The sequence below is a fragment of the Asparagus officinalis genome, chromosome 10, assembly GCF_001876935.1.
Source record: "Asparagus officinalis chromosome 10, Aspof.V1, whole genome shotgun sequence".
Lineage (NCBI taxonomy): Eukaryota > Viridiplantae > Streptophyta > Magnoliopsida > Asparagales > Asparagaceae > Asparagus > Asparagus officinalis.
In genome coordinates, this window is record NC_033803.1 from 70,896,390 (window position 1) to 70,916,722 (window position 20,333).

Here is a 20,333-nt window from a genome sequence, read left to right on the forward strand (position 1 = left end):
CTTTCTTAGTCCACAAAGGGATGTTTGATTGTTTTACCCTAAAAAAGTTAATATCGCGGAGCTTTTCAATACTTCTTTCACATAAATTATGGAACCAATTAAACATTGAAACACAAACCTTTTTGCCTCTATGAAGGCTGAGAGACATTTTGACCTTTTTTGCTTTGTTCTTAGCAAATGACATGTTACAATCGATTTAGCATTTAGAAGGCTTAAGTGACAAAAACTTCATGGGAGACTAATGAAGTACTCACCGTCTTGGCATTGCTGTCAAAACTGAATTTCTTCAGCATCTTTTGCAAGTAGCTCCTTTGTGTCAACTTCAACCTCCCTTTCTTCAGCATTGGCATATGTAAACTGAGGAATGAAGCAGATGAAGGAGATCAACTTGATGGAAGTTGCAAAAGACGACTTTTAGGGACTTTAGCTGCTAACTATTCTAGCCGTAGAATCTTATCAGCTCAGCCTAATCCATGTTCGAAAGTAAGTAAAACCTTTTAGAAATTTTGCAATTTCATTACTAATGTATTGATGAGCTACGCAAAAATATAGTGGATGCAAAATTATTCAGATTTTCTGGGTTTTAAACCACTTTGTATCTAGACTCTTTCTCTCAGTATCATGAATATACTTTTTAGCCCATAGCAAAAGATAATATCGAAAACTTATTAACGAATACTTTATCGGTGTGACAAGAAACTATTTTTTCCCTAATGCTCTAGCAGCTTCAGAAAATTTATTACTTGATTATCAGAAGATATTTTAAGTAATTACAACTAATGTCTGAATCAAATATAAGTCTTTCTCTAACTTCTAAAGTTATAGCAAATGTGAAGGGATATAGTTTTATAAACAGTATATGCATGGCTGTAAACTAATGTAGAATAATGAGCTTCCTTGTCATACGAGGTAAATACACTTTTCCAACTCTTTACTAGTTTACATACAACATTGAGTTAAAATAACCCCAAAAGTTATGTTAGGGGATATTCAAAAAACTGAGGATGATAAATTTGGGGGTATTATTAATTCAGCGTAGTAGAACTGGAGGGTTAATTAGCAAATAGATAGATGTGGAGGGCTGATTCAAAAATATTGTTTTGTTGGAGGGTACATAGGTAAAAAACCATATTAACAGAAGCCCTGTTAAAAACTTAAAATCCCCGAAATTGAGCAAAAACCCTAGCCCTAGTTTCTCGCCCCAATGACATCACTTCGATTTCAATCGCAAATCAACTATTCTCTTGTTGCAGTTCCATCGCTGCGATCAAAGTTGGGTTCTTTCGAGAACGCTTCGAAACCCTCGATGCTCCAATTGAGATTGAGTAGGCGGCGATCGAGCTTGAGATTTCGCGTTCGGGCTTCTAATGACGATTCGGGTTCAGGCGGTGGTGGTGGAGCTCGTGCATTGAAGGGGATGATCGATGCTCTTCCCCCTGCTGTTTTAGTGGTGAAATTTCTCTTCCCCTTTTTTTTTTTGTAAACTAAATTTTCAAAATTTGATATTTTGGGTACTTTGGATGTTTCAATTAGCATGTGTTATGCCTCATTGATGAATGGAGTTCCCTTATGTATGATTAGTTTGTATGATCTTATTTATGGCCACATTTCTAGCAAAATTGAGGGTCTATCTAGCTTTGTCCTCTCACCTCTCATACTTTATGTACGGAACTCAAAAGTCTGGTTCTTGATAATGTCACCTAACGTTTGGCATAAGAATATAACCATAATTTCTATTGGGGTTGATTTAATGAAGACCATCTTTAAAATAAGTCATATGGATAGAAACCCACCTTTGAAGTTTTTTATTTATGCGTAAATCACCTTATACGTGGTTTTAGTTTCCTATCAACCACTTCTTTGTCAATTTTTGCATGATTAATACCCAAACTATCCTCATTAAATGCATGTGCCTAACACGTGTTTCCCAAGTACGAGTGTAATTAACGAGGATAGTTTGGGTGATTAAAGTATTAATTGACCAGAATTTAACAAAAGGTGGTTGACTTGACAAAAGGTGGTTGACTGAAAACTAAATCCACTTATAAGGTGGTTTATGCGTGGAAAAAACTTCAAATGTTGTTTTTTTTAAACTGACTAGATCTATTTTAAAGGTGGTTTTCATGAAAAAAGAAACTTTTCTATTATATACAGCTGCCAAAGTGTACTAAAGTGTTTTTTACTCAAACTCGAAAACCCTAAGGCTAGTATTATGAATTAAGTTACACAAATTTTGAACATTGGGACCATCCAAGAATTACAATCAACAAAGCACAAGAATGTCCATAAACAAAATGCAACATATAGTATGTACCGGAAGCTCCAAAACAAACCCAAAATATGCTTATTGCATCCACATCTATGCAGTATGCAGACCTATAATTGTGATCAAGCGCACTCGTCATTACTTTAGGCAGCAGAAAAAATGTATTTTCTAAGGCCTTGTCACTACATTCTGACATGTCTTTGTATAACCTGTTTCAGGTGCGGCGGAATATTGGCTCAAAATTTGCAGTTGGCATATATATTGCATTTGTGTTACTTGTGATTGTTGTAAGAAAAGTGATGCTTAAAAGGCGTAGCCCAACTCGTCAGGGTTCTGTTGCTGATCTCGTGAGAAGGGGCCAATTGAGAGCTGATAGAAGAGGCATGTATGTTATCTAACCGAATATCTTCCATGTATTTCATGCTACTGAGAGTTTTCCATGTGGAGATATATGTACAGTGCATATTTGTTACTAGATAACTTTAAGTTGGCATGCTAAGTAGTAAATACCACATGGACTTTTGCTATATCTCACGTCTATGTTGTGCGAGATATTAAATCATTTATGTTTATTTATTGCAAGAACAGACATGTGATTCTTAATGTAATAAATAAGTGTTTCTTCATACTTTCTCCTGTACAGCTCGAAGCCTCTGGAATATGAAGATCCCTTTAATAATCCTTTAGTGAAGGTTGGTCAGAGTAATTCGACCATAGAGATGTGTGGAAAGGTTTATCGCTTAGCTCCTGTAAAGCTTACTGAAGAACAACAGTCAGAACATCAGAAGAGGAGATCGCGTGCATATCAGTGGACTAGACCGAAAGTTTTTCTAAAAGAAGGTGATCCGATCCCACCTGATGTAGACCCTGATTCAGTCAGATGGGTTCCAGCCAATCACCCATTCGCTACCACCACCAGTGATATTGATGAGAAAAAGGCCCAGGATAATGTTTCTCAAAAACATGGTGTTCCCTCTCGCATCAGAGAAGAACATGAAGCCTTGCAGAAAAAGCTGGAGGCGCTTCAAAATGTAAGTTTTTATCATTAATTAGCATATGTTCATTCTTGCTCGCTCCTTCCTAAACCTAGATAACTTAGTCTTCTAATATATATACTGACTTATATAATCTCCGAAACAAGTATTACGCAAAGCCAACCTACTTTATTGTTGTTAAATTGTTTTGATTTCTCAGTTGTTCTTTTAGAAGGTTTTGACATTCTAAAGCTCGAAGTAGTACAATATTTGAAGCGTAGATGGCTATTCTGATTGGGTCTGGTATTACATAATATCATTGAAAAATCAAACTTGAATACTTTATCTTATTAGAAGTTCACCTTCTCAATAGTCATCATTGTAAATGGTGCAGCTCTGCCATGGCAAGTTTGTAAAAATACTTATTTTATTCTTCTGATGGTGTTCTCGTCATTTGTTTTATTATATCGAGGCTGTGTTGGATAGGAGAGTTATTGTGCCGGTGTCATGAGTTTTTACGCAAAGTTAGAAATAATTAGAATATTGGTTGTTAGGATCTAGAGGGTTAGTAAGATTTAGAGATTTTACTCATTTTGAGGAGAAAGAGTAACATTTGCAAGAGTAATTAGGCTATGTATTGGTATTCAGAGTTTAGGCTATGTATTGGTATTCAGAGTTTACATTTTGATTTAGTCATAGTAAAAGATACAGGACATGTAGTGATTGGTCACTAATTATTACCTGTACTTTTTTATCTTCAGGGCCAAGACTTCAACGAAGTGACGATCAACGTCCGAAGCATCCAAGGTTCCGAAGGTGCAGTTAGCTCACAGAAATCAAAACCACAGGAGCAGCCTAGTTCTTCTACAGATCAGCAGTACAAGCATATGCCCTCGAATCCAAATACTGAGGACGGTTCTGGTGAAAACTTGTTACCAGATGAAATGAAGAGAAAATTGTAGTTGGGATTTCTACGGCATGATTTTATATGAAGATAATGGAATTTGATCCCAAACAAGAACAGCGTTAGCTAGTGAAAGTGGTTGGCTCCTATGCGGAAATTTGTACATCAAATTGTATATATGCTCTGCATCTGCCACTATTTTGTATTTACTGTGAAGTGTTTCGGGAAGTAAATTCGAGACTTTCCCACGCAAATGAAAGCCTTACCATTGTCTTTGCAAAGTTGAGAATGAGTACTGAAAGATCAATAATCAATCAAGCTCATGTTTTCATTTGGGTTCAGATTATTACGGACTGCTGGTTTATTTCCCAGGGTTGATGATGGAATTGTCATGTCCTGATGGATAACGTTATTTCATCTAAATTTGCAACTACTTCCTAAAACTTCAGGGAAATATCCTCGTTTGTATGGTCAATATCTTAAGAACGCAAGAGGAAATCTGTACGGTAGATGTCTCTTAAACCAAGAAAACATTCCAAAATTCACATGAACTATGTAATCTATCTTGAAAATATGTAGCACTGCTCCATCTCAACACAGATACATCATCCTGCTCCTGGAAATGAACATATTCATCACGGATAAGATCATAAGCAGAAACCAACATGTTTGTCACACATACATACACAAAATATATAGACGAGAATCAACAGAGGGGAAAAAGAACAAAAACAGACGATAATTTCCTCAACCAAGTCATATATTCACATATTCTGCATGTCCAAAACTGCTCACTGAAGAGAGACAACAACAACAATAGGAGGCAGGAAATTTCGGAATTGTCACTAAGAGGATCTATTATCATTCTGGTTCAACTTATTTTTCCTGAAATGCATTACAGTACTAACTTCTTAAGAACTAAATCCAAGAACAAAGAAAGAAAGGGAAGCATAAAATGAAAGAAGAGCTTACAACAGTAACTTCTGTTAGCAAAAAGATTATATAATTTTGCCCAAAAAGCTCGCTGCATCTTATCATCCCTTATCAAAATACCGAGCTCCCTCTCGTTTTCTTCCTCATCCCATCACAACCTTAACAACTCCAAAGATAAACTCGAGCTAAGAGAATATCATTTCAATTCTTCGCAGTTTGTTTGGAACCAACAGCAAAGAACTCAGTAATAACTTCTAAAGGCATACCCTTTGTTTCCGGAACCTTCAAGTAAACAAACACCAAAGATATGGTACAAACCACCGCATAGATACCGAAAACTCCAGCCAAACCAATGGAATTGAGCATCACAGGGAGAGAATAAGTGACAATAATATCTCCAATCCAGAATGTCAAAGCACAAATAGCAATGCAAACACCTCTAACCCGAGTTGGGAAAATCTCAGAGCATAAAATATTGGGGATAGGACCAAAACCCATCACAAAGCAACAGAAATAAACTATAACGCTGACAGTTGAGAGCACTGCATGGAGTACTTGACCGAACTCTATCAAATTGGATATTACGAGAATGACCAATGTACCCATGAGGATAGGAATGGTGGTTAGAAGAAGAGACCTGCCATGAGAAGAAGTAATGAATACATAGTGAGAATAAAAGTATGGATAAATGTTTAAGGAGTAAAAAAATTTAAAACCTCAACTTTGGGGTGTTCTGAACAAAAAATCCCCTAAACTCCATAAATTAGACACCCTAAAAGAGTTCTATTAATGCTGATAGACCCCCGAGTAAAATTCTGTTTGTTGCAGATAGACCCCCTGAAAAGGGTCAAAATATTTCACTCAGGGGAACCATGCAATAATAGAACAACAGTCGTGGCAAGTTCAATTTGGAGACAGTGCGAGGAGTCTATCCTCAATTAACCCTTTAGAGAAAAACATCTTAAATTTAGTTTCACCAAAAAAAACCATTAGTGATGGCAGAATGTACTCTTTACTTTTACCAAAAGTTTTACAGCTTCAGGGTAATTTAGATGGTAATGAGGGTTGTTTCGACCTTCTATCCCTGACATTAATGCCCGTTTATGAGAGTTCTCAATAGTTCCTCTTTTCCCTTTTTTCTCTCTCTTTTTTTTTTTTTTTTTTGGGGGGGGGGGGGGGGGGGGGTGTGTTTGAATATTTATAAATGCTCACTAAGTTTTTTAAATTGGATTAATTGCGAATAGACCCCTTGTCCTATGCCCAATTGCAAATAGACCTCCTATAGTTCTATTGTTGCAGATAGGCTCCCTAAGTGTAACTCTTTGACTCTTTTACCCTTAGAGAAAGAGACAATTGTTTTCTAACAAATAGAGCCCCAGAGGATTATAGTCAAAAAAAAGTGTTCACTCGGGGATCTATTGTTGATACTCTTACCCTTCTTAATTTATTTATAAAGTTTAGGAGGTTTTGTGCAAATAGCCCAAATTTCAAGAGGGTTTCGTCAAATTTAACCAAATTTAAATAGATGAGAACTTTCCTCTACTTTTCTTCTTTCAAAAATTTTTTTTTTTATTTTCGCTCTGGGTGTGCACAATTTAGTCTGAGAAGATGGAGACTAACCTTCGTCCAGCAATATCCATGAATCTCATGGCAATACCTATGGAAGGGAGCATTAACAAGGTAACCAGGGCGCTTATAAGGATTGATGCTGCGGTAGAGCTGAGGCCAAGATTCGAGAGAAGAAGTCCTACGCCTGCTTGTTCTAGTATTTGAGGAGTGTAGTAGAGAACCCCATTGATGCCACGAGAGAAGAAGTCCTACGCCTGCTTGTTCTAGTATTTGAGGAGTGTAGTAGAGAACCCCATTGATGCCAGAAAACTGCAGAAGGATAGAATTTTTATATGTTACATTATCCAAATATTCTGAATTTGTTTTAGTGCACATATTTCTCTGATACTTAATATACTAAATGTAAAGTCTTGGTTAAAGAAAGACAAGCTCAGGATCTTATATATTTTTACATTTCCATTTAAAAGCTCATCCTTTTGTCAATGTTTTATTTATATTCCACCATATCTAGCCAACATCTGAATCAAATATGAATTGAAGTTCATAACTAACTATTATGGATATGAGTTAGAAGTTTCAATATCAGAATCCATATTTACTGAAAGATAAACAAATACAGATATATTGCATCCGCGAGTTAGAAGTTTCAATATCAGAATCCATATTTACTGAAAGATAAACAAATACAGATATATTGCATCCGCTCATTGTCCAATCCATTTGCAGCTAGGTCCAATCATACCTAATGAGAGTACTGTAACTCTGGTTTTCCATAGAAATAGAAGCTTAAAGTCCTCAATAAAGGTTCTCATTTTTAGCATTGTGTCCTCATGTGCAATCAAAGCCACAAAGTGCACTAGTTATAAAAAGTGATAAGATTATAATTAATGGAGCAAAGAAGACGACATGCATGCCTAAGCAAACTTGGTCGGAAGTAATTAAGAAGGATATGGTAACAGTTACCTTAATAGAGAAAATAACATTTACTAAAATGGAAGAATAGGAGTCATTTAGCCAACATCAAAAAATTTGGGATAAAGGCTTTGTCATTGTCGTTATTGATGATGGTGCTGTTGATGTACTCTTAACATTAGCTTGACATACACAAGGACTAGACAGTTGATTTGGTAATGGAAAACTTGCAAAATAGACTGAAACATGTAGAAAATATCAAGTGATTATACAAGCACTTCAGCTGCATTTTTCTTAAATGGAAGACCATCCAATATGATGTTATTGACAACTGAAATCAGGTCATCAACCACGTCGCAGAATTTGCAAACAGATTAAATTACCAGACCATTATTCATCAGATGCTATAACAAAAAGGGTTAATTGCTCATAGACCCCCTATACTTTATGCATTGTGAACTTACTACCCTTGTATTATCATTGTCGAAGAGTCGAAGACAGACCCCAGGGTTAAATTTTTTAAACTCATTTACCTTGGGTGAACTTTTTGTCACATGTACATGTTGTCAATGGGTGAAATTAGTTAGTATCTGAGGGTTTAAAAAAAGTTGAATTTTTTTAGCCCAGGGGATCTATATGCAACATGAAACAACTGGGATAGCAAGTTCAAAACAGCGATACTCCAGGAGTCTATGTGCATTGTAACATACATACCTGCTGAAGGATCTGGATTCCAACGCCAACCACCAATGCGCTCTTAACTCCAGGTTCAAGAAGATCTGCCCATCTCGGGCCTTTGGTAGCTTCCTCGGATGGATGAACCATTGCAGGTCCGACCGGGTGCTGATTCAGCAGATCTTTTGAGAAAAGCGCAGACTGGCTCACTAATGCAGCAGCTTGGACAAAATCGCTTTCTTCAGGGACATCGCCTCCTGGGATCGAAAGAATCGATCCCTTTCGCGATGAAGGAATGCCCTCATGAAGATAAATTCTCTTAAGACCTCCTTCCTTGTCTTGAACCCACGCAAGCTGCCATCCTCCGCCAATGCCCATTGCCTCCCCGCTCGTCCCCTGTAGCAGACTACTATTTCTCCTCATACTCCCATGAGTGCCATGTGCCGTCAGGTCCTTGACTTCCATGCTTGTTGTCTGACGAGATAGTAGAGGACTGTGTAAATTCTCATCAGAATCACCTCCAGTACCATCAGAGGCATAGTCAACCTCCCTTGGCCCATTCTCTTCATCCCACTGCTCGGTCTTTGGATGTTGTCCTGCAACACTGAACATGCTGCCAAAATTCGGAAACATTGAGTTTCTCATGCTTCCTGACTGCGGTAAGTTCTCATGGACACTACCAAATAGCGTGACGAGGGGATCCATGAAAGCCATACTTCCTTGGTTCTCCATACTTCCATGACGAGAGATGACGCCAAGGGCACTTCCGAGCATGGACTGGCCCTTTGCAGGACGAGCAATCCATGATTGGCCCTCTTCAGGTCCATAGAGGGTAATTTGTTCCTTTTCTGCACCTGGGGCTTGCTCGTCGTTGAGATCGTTAGCTGGTCCTATTATGTACTCTTCAATGGATGTCTCCCCTCCTACACCCAAGCCTTCAACTAGGAGAGCCATTTCTCCTGTGCATACAAAATGGGGATGAAGAGGAAGAAAATGAGGATTGTGCCCATAACAGGTAATTAGTGTCTGATGAACTAAATTTGTAATCTGTAAGAAGAAAAAGTTTCATTTAGGGCCCGTTTGGATTAACACAAGTATTAGAAGTAGAAAGTAGATCAAAAAAGTAACTTCCAAAATTATGAAGTAAGAAGTAGCGGAAGTAATACTTTTTTCTGTTTATTTCACATATTTTTTGAAGTAATGGAAGTTATACTTCCTTTTCTTCATTTCTGTTTTGTTTAAATAGCAATTGCAAAATTAGTTAAAGAAGTACTATAATTACTTCCATGACTGGTTTAGATTGTTATTGAAGTAGAACATATGGGTGAAATTACATCCCTTCCTCATCATTAACAAGACTCTTAATAATCTTGGAAATGTATACAATCTAATCGGTGAAATTACATCCCTTCCTCATCATTAACAAGACTCTTAATAATCTTGGAAATGTATACAATCTAATCCCTCGTACAAGCACCTGCATTGTGAATTAACAAGACTCTTAATAATCTTGGAAATGTATACAATCTAATCCCTCGTACAAGCACCTGCATTGTGAAACTACATGTAAAGAATCATATGGAACAATGGATATATCATAAATTATACATGTCCTACATTAATTATGTGATTCAATAATCAACGAGATAGCAGCCTCATATAGTCACGCTCAGTGAGATACTATTTGAAGGCAAGGCACTCGTATTTACTCGGGTTTCAGTGAAGGAGTAGTAGTTGTTGTTTTTTCAGCGCGAGGGCAAAAGAGAGAAAGAAACATAAAAGGATATATTATAATATGAAATTAGTTTTTTATTTTCAATCTAGTTATAAAGGTTGAGGGATGGAAAAAAAAATTAGAAGTAAATGTGCCACGTAGATGCCACATCAGCATTTTAGGAAGTAGTGGAAGTGGCATTTTAAGATAAACAAACGTCTTTTTTTGCTCGGAAGCAGTTGAAGACACCTCTACTTCCTTTACTTCACCTACTTCATCTACTTCAGAGCTACTTCCGTGCAAAAAAGCAAGCCCTTAGACTGATATATTAAGAACCTAAATAATGGTCATAAGTAAGTATTTACTAATAACAGTTTGCAAGCTACTCGTGCATAACTAGGAACTAATGAAAACAGTACATGAGAAAAATGTGTGCACTGCTGGAAGAAGTAACAGATTGCAAGAGAACTACCCTGCAAAACATGCAAGAGAAAGAGGAACTAGAGCATTTAAGTTTTTCCATGTTCAAGGAAAAATAAAGGACACCAGAAGAAGAACCCACAACAGCTGTTACTTTATCAAAGGATATCAAACACCTAATACCAGAGATTCAGGATAAAGTTTCTGCCACGGCAAGAAGCCAAAAAATAATTATCTACGCAATATAATGTTTATTGTACATATTTTCACATTATAAACTAGGAATTGCATACTAAGAAGAATATCACCCCTTAATGTTGCGCAAAAAATTATATTCCTTAAAGTTTGAAGAACTAATACCTACTTGTTTTGTTTTTTTTCCCCCACGTTATAACATTCCTTACTTGCAAAAATGAAAATTTCAAGAACATTTCTTAATTTTAAATAAAATTTTAATATTCCCCGGCTTCAGATACTACACTATTCTAAATCCAAAGGAACACAAAAAAGATAATAATGCTCCAAACCTGCAACATCTTCCCTTCCGCGTAACCTCTGAAGAACCCTTTTCGCCTCAGCCATTCGACCTTTACTCACAAGCCACCTCGGGGATTCAGGCAAATAAAATATCGTCAGAGCAAAATACAAAAGCGAAGGAATCGACAGAACCCCAAGCATCACTCTCCAATTTGGCTGCGGCATTAATGACATACAAAAAACCATACAATACGAAAAAAACATTCCCCCAGAGCCACAGAACTGAGGGAATGTGTTCAGTAACCCTCTGATATCAGCTGGCGCAGTCTCAGATATATAAACAGGAACAAGAGTTACTGATAAACCGATGCCAAGGCCATCGATGAGTCTCGCCAGGAGTAACATGTAGACATTGGGAGCCCATAACATTAACATGCTGCCTATAAAGTAGAGAACTGATGAGATTATTAACATGGGTCGTCGGCCAAGATAATCCGATGACGGCCCCGAAAATGTTGTGACGATTGTGGCCCCGATCAGGGACATGGCTACGATTAGCCCCTCGATGGTGGGCTGAGTCTCCAATTGAAATTCCCTCTTTATGTAAAGAACAGCCCCTGAAGAGAGAGAAAAATAATAAATGGCACCAAATTCAACGGAGCTGCTGCCTACTTTTCAATTTGAGGATTAAACATGTAGTAGGGATTTAACAGATATAAATTGCTGCTGAGATGTTACCTGCGATCGTAGCATTATCCCAGCCCTGAAGCAAATTACCAACCGCAGCGGCAATCGCAACGAAAAGTGCTCCGTTCATCTTCCTACCAAGCAACAGAAACACTTAACCGCCGATTTGACCAACCTGCAGAGGGCATCAAGCCATGATAATAAGATTCAAATCTCACGAATCTCGGACCATCCGGATCTACAGAAAAATCAAACCACGATCCCCAGTAAAGAACAAACAAAGACCCACTAAGCAACTACCCGAAATCAATCAGAACCCATCAATCAAATAGACGTAAAAATCAAATCTTGACGCCATTTCCACACCTTTTAGGGAAATCTAGGGGAGCCCGGATCAAACCCTCGTTGAGAGCAGAGATTTTAAACGGCTGCCGTTAGCTGAGCCTATAAAAACAAAAGGAGGGACAAAAACACCGAGCAAGATGGAAACGGCGCCCTCAGCGGCCCAATGGGAAAACAAAGAGCAAACCCAGACGAAAACAGCCCCAAAATCTTGTCAGTGGTGCTGACGCCAGGGCTCAGATGAAAACAAAGGAGCTTTTAATTCTCATGAATCTTCCGACGTCCCAATCTCCTACAGAGCAGCAGAGGAGCCAAAACAGAAATAAAAATGGGATGACTCATGAGATCATAAATAATGGAAAATTTGCAGATGGGCCCCTCCGTAGTGAGAGGAGAGAGAGGTTTGGGGGAGTCGAAGGGCGAAGGCGATGGGAGAGGGAGCTGACGTGCCCCCTTGATCTTGTCTACAGCGCCCTACGGCTCTACCTCTCTCCCCACTGTTGGTGGGCCATAGTGTGTGTGGGTGGGGGGTTGGATTTAGGGGTTGGAAATAATTTTGGAAATTTAAAGGGAAAAATTGCTTCTAGACCTCAAAATCCAAGTTTCAATGTGTCCCAGCTTTTCACATTTTTTTAATATGATGCGGTCCCTTTTTTAAAAAAAACTGTGTCTAGGACCCTCCATCATGATTTCAACTCATGATTAGACATATCAGCTCCTAAAATCCCAATTTTATTATTTCTCTTTCTCATGTCAGCTCATCCTAGCTCATGTTAACTGTTATAGATAACATGTTAACTATTATAGTTTCATAAATATGTTTTGAGTTCAATGTGTGAACTGTAATAGTTAACATGAGACGCGAAGTTCATCGGGACGACGCCGGCGGCGGAGCGGGGGAGGGAGGTGGGGGAGGGGGACCGGAGGAGGAGGAGGGAGGTGTAGGGGGGATATGCAATTATCTATAGGGGAGGGGGCTGAGGGGGATCGGAGGAGGAGGAGGGAGGTGTAGGGGAGAGGGTAAAATCAGGATTTTGGAGGAGGTTGCATTGGAACTTGGAGGGAGGGGCCTGGACACAATTTTTTCAAATTATAGCGACTGCAGCACATTTGGGGAAGTTGGAGGGACTGGGACACATTGAAACATAAATTTTAGGGCCTTGAAGCAATTTTTCCATTTTAAAGTGATTGATTACGAGAGTGGCAGTAATAGAACAACTTTCCTTTTCTATATTAATGTAGATGCTAACATTTTTGTCATTTGCAAATTTTTTTTTAACTGTTTGTGCATTTATAATGTGACTCTATTTGTAGATCCTAAAAAGGATTTTTTTTTTTTTAATGGGAGGATGTATGACTATGGATGTCCATAGAAGTTGTACTTTGACGTAAATAAATAGCTAAATAATAAAATTTTAGTTTTGGGATTGTCAAAAAAATATCTTCAACTTTCAAAGTTTTTAATATAAAAAACCCTCTGAAAACGTGAAAAACAAATTTCACTCGTTCAATGCAGTTAGTAGGGGTTTTTTGAAAATTTCTTAAACGTAAAAAAGGGGATCTTCTGATAACCCTAACATAAGATAGTTTTATGATATTTTGAATTTTATGAGGACTATACGATAATCAACCAAAATGAAGGGGGGTTTCTCAAATTTAGCCTAGTAATAACTGCTGCCAAAATTAACGGGCACTGCTTAATTTTTCTAAAACATCATTATTACCAATAGAGTGAAGAAATTGACGATGACCAACAAAAAAAAGGATGATAATGACAGTAATTATGGGGACAGTTTTTGTGAAACTCTATGTCTTCAATAATATTAGCTACAAACATAAATAAGACTTGCTTCCATGAAAACTTTATATTGATTATCTGGGAGATTTTCACTAATAAAATGGTGATAATGACTCTCAGTTTAAAATCATAGTATTCAGTTAAAAACGAAAATATATTATTTGTATGTGACGCAGTGCGGAAGTAGTAACCTCGGAATCCACCAAGGACAATCTTCGAATCCACGAAGAGCTTCGAATCCACGAAGTAAATATTGAAGAAAAATGAAATTTTATTTATCAAAAATTATGCCTCTAAGGCTTACAAGACCATACTTAAATAGAAAAGAAACAAGACTTTTACTAGGACTCAAACTCCTATAAGGACTCTAACTTATCAAAAATAGTAAAAGAATTCCTAAAACATTAAAACTCCTAAAAAGACTCCTTATGACTAGGAAAGTCCATCGGTCAAATCTGAGATCAAATCGGTTTTGTTTCCTAATCAAAACATGCTCCTAAAGCATTACTAAAAATAGTAAAAAACGGACAAAAATGCAGATACCTCTCAAACCGTAAGGAATTTGGCAAAACGTATGAAGCAAACCGAACGCTAAGGGGTCAGATTGGATGGCTCTGTCTCGTCGATATAGTTGGTTTTCATCTATAATTCGTCCAATTCCGACGTACGGTTGGACATTTCTTCAAAACAAGTTATTTTCTTCGACCATACCCGTATTTGGGCTTAAGATTGTCCCACTTTGACATAAACGTATTTGTTGTGTGTTCTACATCAATATGAAGCATTCTATTTATTTGCAATTCAATAATGCAGGTGATAAATTATTAATAATGGAGTGATCATTAATTTGCTGTCAGTCCATGAACATGTGTCTAGCTACTAGATTTGTCCAAGCACCATGCTACCTACTTGTGACTTTGAGTGACAAATATAGGCCAAGATTTATACACCGTTGGTTTTATTTTATTTTTATTTTGTGGGTCCTAAAACTCCATTAAAAATACTAGGCAACAAACAGAGATAGATCCGTAGATATTTGTTTCTGAGAACAGACAATGATGATATTATTCTTCAAAGAAGAATATTCAATGCTTATTGTGAAGGAGAATTTTTTTTAAAGAGGTCGATTTTAAAAAACAGGTTGTTTAAAACATACGAGATTAGTGTTTTCAATACACTAATCAGGGATTAGTGCTCACAAAAAACATACGGGACTACTAGTCCTGTATGTTTTCAGCAGTCTGTTTTTTAAAATCGATCTTTTTTTGGTCAACAGGCTAAAAAGAGGTTTATTTTGCTAAATAATTAGCAAAATGGCCTATTTTGCTAATTATTTAGCAAAAGCAGTCTTTTTAAAAAAAAAAAATTCCCCTAATATGAAATTTTCTCGATTTTGCATCCTTGTATACATTTTCCGTGAATTATAAAACATTAGTAGGCCATTCAGACCATTATCACAAACAAAAAGTTAAACGTGGTTAGGGTTATTTGCATATATTAATTTTGGGGATATTTTTGTAAATACCCATGATTTAAGGGGTATATATACAAATAACATGTACATTAAATAGGATCAATAACTATATGGGAGCGTTTGGCAACCTGGCGTTTTTGTCGTTTCTGTTTTTTTTAACAAAAACAAAGAAACGTGTTTGGCAACCGGGGTGTTTTTTTGACTTGTCCCTTTACAAAATTTAAAAATTAAACACTTTTCTCAAAACACCCTTGTTTGTGGAAAAATTTGCAGTAAAAGAAACGAAGGAAAATTGATTTGTATTTCTTTAATCTCAGTTACAATTGGATTTCCTGATTACAAAAGAGAGGAGAATGAATTTGATTCTTCCCTTTGTTTAATTCTGGGTTCTTCACGGTGGCGATGAGATGCCTCCCTCGAATGCTCGCGTCGAGTTTGCTTCTCGTTGACGATCCGACGTCTTGTTTCACTGGAACATGATCTTCTCCTCACGATTTGACGTTGTGGAGAACTTACGTGGCAAGTTTTAAAACTCTTGATGAGTTGATTGATCTTAACTGTAATTGGTTAGACAAGCCGAAGATCTCTTCTTTGCTGCCAAGGAGAGGGATCCAAAAGCCAGCCCCAAAGATCCAGCCTCTGTTGCTGCCAAGAAGTTCTAACAGACCGAACCCCTGAACTGAATTGATTTTTAATTATTTATAGGGGATTAAGGGGTGTAACTACCTCCTTAATTCGCTCCTAAGTGGGGCTAATGGGATGTAACCGCCCCTTAAATCACTCCTGAGTGGAGTTGTGATCCCCTCAGATCGTGGGAAACGGTTTTGAAACTGTTCAGCTCGTGTTTGAACGAGTCAAACGCAAAATCCGCATTCTGGTGTGAATTCTGCGTTCAAACGCAGTGTCCGAAAGCTTGAACGCAGTGTCTGAAAGCTCGGACGCAGCGGCTGGAAGCTGCGTTGGCATTTTGTTGGAAGTTGCGTTTGGCAGCTTGGAAGTTGCGTTTGGCAGCTTGGAATCTGCGTTTGGCAGCGGATGGAAGCTGCGTTTGGCAGCGGATGGAAGCTGCGTTGGCAGCTTGTTAGAAGCTGCGTTGGCAGGATTTAAGAGCTGCGCTTGAGCTGCGTTCGTGGCTATGAACATGGTGCGTCTTGATGCTGGTTCGCGGGGAGGACTTCCACATCTTAGTTTGAAGAGACCGTCGATTTGTAGTCTCTTTCTGTCAGAGCGTTGCAAAGATCGTCGTTTTGTAATCTTTGCTTTAGCTCTTTGATATGTGAGAGTCGTCAGATTGTAACTCTCGATGTTGATTGTGAAGGCTATTAATTAGAGCTTTCATCAGTTGTTGTGAAGGTCATCAGATTGTAACCTTCATCGATCTACGTGAAAGTCTTCAAATTGTAGCTTTCTGGAAGTCGTCAGATTGTAACTTCCATGATCCGTGTTTGATGGGGAATCAGCTATCTATTGTGATTTTTAGACAGCCTACAACCCTCCCTCCAAAGTTTTCGAAAGTTCGCGGTTGACTGGGACGAATTTTCGGAATACTTTGGATCTCAACTCTGATCTTGGAGCTGTTGATTCCTTGTGGTCCGCCCACTGCCGCTATATAAATGATCAAACTAGTTTGATAAAAAATGGTGTTTTTAAAACACATTTGAAAAAGAAATACCATGACATTGTGTTTTTTACAAAAACAAAAAAAAACACATTGATTATCAAACACACCCATGTTAACAACAATTTGGTACTTCTTTTTCTGTTTCAAAGTATGAATACAAATCTTATCATAAAGTCCACATGCCAGGGAAATACTTTAGGGCCTGTTTGGATTGATTTTTTGGAGCTGTAAAATGGGGGAAAGCTGTCAAAAATGTCAGCTTTTTGACAGCTTCCCCCCAAAATCACCTCTTAAAGAGGCGATTTTAGGGGAAAGCTGTAAAAAAACTGTCATTTTTTGCAGCTTTCCCCCATTTTACAGCTCCAAAAAACAATCCAAACGGAGCTTTAGTCAACACAAGGAAAACAATGAAATTCCCCCATCCCCCTATTTGTCTTTGTATAAACTTGTATGTAACATGTGATTTGCACATAAATATTGCACTCGTCACGATTTTTTTAGAACAATGACAAGGACTCAAACAGAGCCCCCAATCACCCACTCACAATGAATTTATTGATATTTCTATTAAATGTTCTCTCCACAGATTTGCATAGTTGTATACCTAATAGATTAATGTTTTTCATAAATCAGATATGAAATCGGTTGTAGATCTATTTGTTTCCTCTAAAGAAAAGCAATACAAACTTCTCTCCCAATTATCACCTGTGAAATCTTGTTGACTGTGAGGTATCCTAGTTACGTACTCTAATCGAGTGACTAACTCCGCTATCAAAATTCTCATTTCCTCCATTTTTTTATTTTGATTCTTTTCATGTTTTCTTTTGTGCATTTTAGCATCCATATATAGCATACTTTTATGCAACTCTTGAGATCTAAGTGGAATAGATTGATGTCTTTTCATAAATTGGAGGTGGAATCGGTCATAGATCTGTTTGTTTCCTCCAAATAAAAGCAATACAATCTTCTCTCTCAATTATCGCCAGTGAAATCTTATTGACTGTGAGGTATCCTAGTTACTATAATCGAGGGACTAACTACACTATCAGAATTCTCATTTCCTCCAAAAAAAATTCTTTTGATTTTTTCCGTGTTTTCTTTTGTGCATTTGAGCATCCATATATCACATGTTTTTATGCAACTCTTGGATTAGAGAGAGAGAGAGAGAGAGAGAGAGAGAGAGAATACGTGAATGCTTTAAATATGAGTTCATTTTCTTACTAATATTCATATAAAATGCATTATTAGTAGGTTTAGAAAGGGAGATGTTATAAGTTACTTTATTAGCTAGGATTTAATTATTATATTACAATACTTTTTTCATGAAACAAATATTAAGATACATCCAAAATAAACCAAAAACCCAGAAGCATAGCAAATGGATGTGGATTAATGTTGCTTCTTATCAGACTGTAAGACATTGTGTAAAAATAATGGTCGTTCTTCGAGCCAAGCCACAAAATCATTAATTTCCTTAGCTCTTCGGACCAGCACACTAGCCGTCACATTCTCAATTTGATGAACTACCTTAAAATCTCATTCCTCGAGGCATGTGATATATCTCTGAATATCATCCACAAAGTGTCCAAAAATCACGTGTTGCTCCACCCCATTATGGATATCTCTAATTATTGTCTATGCGTCTTCTTAAAAAACTACCTTCTCATATCTAGTGTCAAGAGCAAATGTAATAACTTCCCACACTGATTGGAATTCCACATGCTCAAAATTTCCTCATATCCAATACTATGATAAGTATGTTGCAATAGTTAGTAATATATATCATGATAATTTATTTGCTATTTCTAGACTACCTCAAGAGGTAACATATATTAGTATTCCCCTCCATGATTTTTTTATACATCAGAGGCACATATCAATATATTATGTATTAGATTAGATGTTATATTTTTAATTAAATATTAAATTATCTGGAATTACGATATAATTTATAAATATAAGTTATGGTATTATTATCTTATATATTAAAATTGTATATTTATTGTATAATATCTAAAGCGAAATATTTTACCTTATTTAACATAAGGCTAATTTGATTAAAATTTATAATATATATCAGTTCTTATGTTTAGTGAAAGAATAATTACACATGTAATAAATATAATGAATTGAACAAAATTTGAGGAATGCGATTAAAATTTATATTATATATTTAGTTTTTAATATTAGTTCTCATGCTTATTGTAAGAATAATTATAATGTAATAAATAGAATGAACTGAATAAATTTGAAGTTATTATTGAACAAATGTTTTATTACCCCAATCCTCTTTTATAGCGAGTGGAGATTGTTATGATAGAATTGGCGCCCATTGGCTTCATGCAATCATGCGTCCTAGGATCATTACAAGCATCACCACGTCCTTTGCTTAACCAAGTGAATTGATATAATTACTAAAATCCACCCATTAATATTAATATAAATTAAAGTGACACCAACACTAATTACAGCTCCTAAGGCTAACGAATTATATATGACTTCTGTTTTGAAAAGGATGCGTGACCATCAACGCGTGCCGACCCCTCTATCGCGGTCACCGCAACATGTGCTGACTCATGATCACTGCGAGCGTCTTCACACGACCAACGAACCAAAAATTGAAGAGCAAGTGCAATGATTAGGGTCACCCTAGTCAATAATATACACCTTTTGCTTGTAAAGAGGACGTGACACCTGGGACATGACCTTTGATTCTAGTGGATTCAACTCGGGAAAATGATAGGGGCACACCCCCAATCACACCCTCTCTCTTGCTACAGTACACCGGGACTCATGTGGATCCCAGTACACTGTAGCAAGAGAGGGGGTATGATTGAAGGTGTGGTTGAGAGTGTGCCCCTAGTGCCTCTCTACGTGCTGCCTCTCGATTGGTCTGTGCTTCTTACGAAGGGGAAAATAAGAATGAATACAATTCGCGGGAGGTATCATCGGATCGTAATAACCGTTGGTTTGTAAATGGTTCGAGAGCAATGTCTAATTAGCTCCTGAGATATATTTATTGCTTTTCTAAATAGCTCTTATGTTTTTTTTTTCTTTTTTTCCTTCAACTCTTCATTCTGTCTTCCTTTATTTGAAAGGGGAAAAAAGGATATTAAAATGTGACGATAACATCCCTGTCGTCTTAAGGTTTTAACAACAATGGTCTAGGAAATTAGACATGATGGGAAACCGAGGGCTTTGTAGAAAGTAATATATTAGGAGTTACTTAAAAAAGTGATTTATAACTTAGGGGATGATTATAGGCTTTTTGTCCTGTATAAATCATTCTGAGCAGTCCAGATATTTAGGGGGTGTTTGTTTTGATTTTTTTTTTGGGATTTCAAAATGGGATTTGAAATCCATAAATGATGTGGCTTTTAGGATTTGAAATCCATAAAGGGGGTTGTGTTTGCTTCAACAATATTTTGGGATTTGGAATACTATAAATTATATATTATAATATTATATAAAATTTTAATAACATATATTATATAATATATAATATATATATATATAATATTATAGATATATTATATATTTTATATATAATATATAATATATATTATA

General features: G+C 36.9%; 2 protein-coding genes across 4 annotated transcripts; one reads left to right on the forward strand and one right to left on the reverse strand.

Moving 5' to 3' along the window:
• Positions 1,154-4,475, forward strand: LOC109825359 (protein MULTIPLE CHLOROPLAST DIVISION SITE 1). Its single transcript, XM_020392210.1, has 4 exons — positions 1,154-1,450; positions 2,485-2,651; positions 2,910-3,297; positions 4,002-4,475. The coding sequence occupies exons 1-4, from the start codon at positions 1,205-1,207 to the stop codon at positions 4,200-4,202; spliced, it is 1,002 nt and encodes a 333-aa protein (XP_020247799.1). The 5' UTR covers positions 1,154-1,204; the 3' UTR covers positions 4,203-4,475.
• LOC109825358 (monosaccharide-sensing protein 2-like) lies at positions 4,965-12,293 on the reverse strand. Of its 3 annotated transcripts, none has more exons than XM_020392207.1 (7): positions 11,898-12,293; positions 11,583-11,706; positions 10,895-11,461; positions 8,273-9,192; positions 6,901-6,955; positions 6,698-6,830; positions 4,965-5,714 (listed from the first exon to the last, which is right to left on the reverse strand). In XM_020392207.1, the coding sequence occupies exons 2-7, from the start codon at positions 11,659-11,661 to the stop codon at positions 5,279-5,281; spliced, it is 2,190 nt and encodes a 729-aa protein (XP_020247796.1). In that variant the 5' UTR covers positions 11,662-11,706; positions 11,898-12,293; the 3' UTR covers positions 4,965-5,278. The 3 variants fall into 3 exon arrangements, with proteins under 3 accessions (XP_020247796.1, XP_020247797.1, XP_020247798.1); XM_020392208.1 differs by having other exon boundaries at positions 11,583-11,769; XM_020392209.1 differs by having other exon boundaries at positions 11,832-12,293.

Bases quoted from the DNA above. Each gene is read 5' to 3' on its own strand.
- LOC109825358 (XM_020392207.1), bottom strand. From the start codon at position 11,661: ATGAACGGAGCACTTTTCGTTGCGATTGCCGCTGCGGTTGGTAATTTG. The intron at 6,956-8,272 runs GTATGTATGTTA...ATCCTTCTGCAG, and splicing joins GAATCCAGATCCTTCAGCAG to TTTTCTGGCATCAATGGGGT. The intron at 6,831-6,900 runs GCGTAGGACTTC...TAGAACAAGCAG, and splicing joins TCAAATACTAGAACAAGCAG to GCGTAGGACTTCTTCTCTCG.
- LOC109825359 (XM_020392210.1), top strand. From the start codon at position 1,205: ATGACATCACTTCGATTTCAATCGCAAATCAACTATTCTCTTGTTGCA. The intron at 1,451-2,484 runs GTGAAATTTCTC...AACCTGTTTCAG, and splicing joins TTCCCCCTGCTGTTTTAGTG to GTGCGGCGGAATATTGGCTC. The intron at 2,652-2,909 runs GTATGTTATCTA...TCTCCTGTACAG, and splicing joins AGAGCTGATAGAAGAGGCAT to CTCGAAGCCTCTGGAATATG.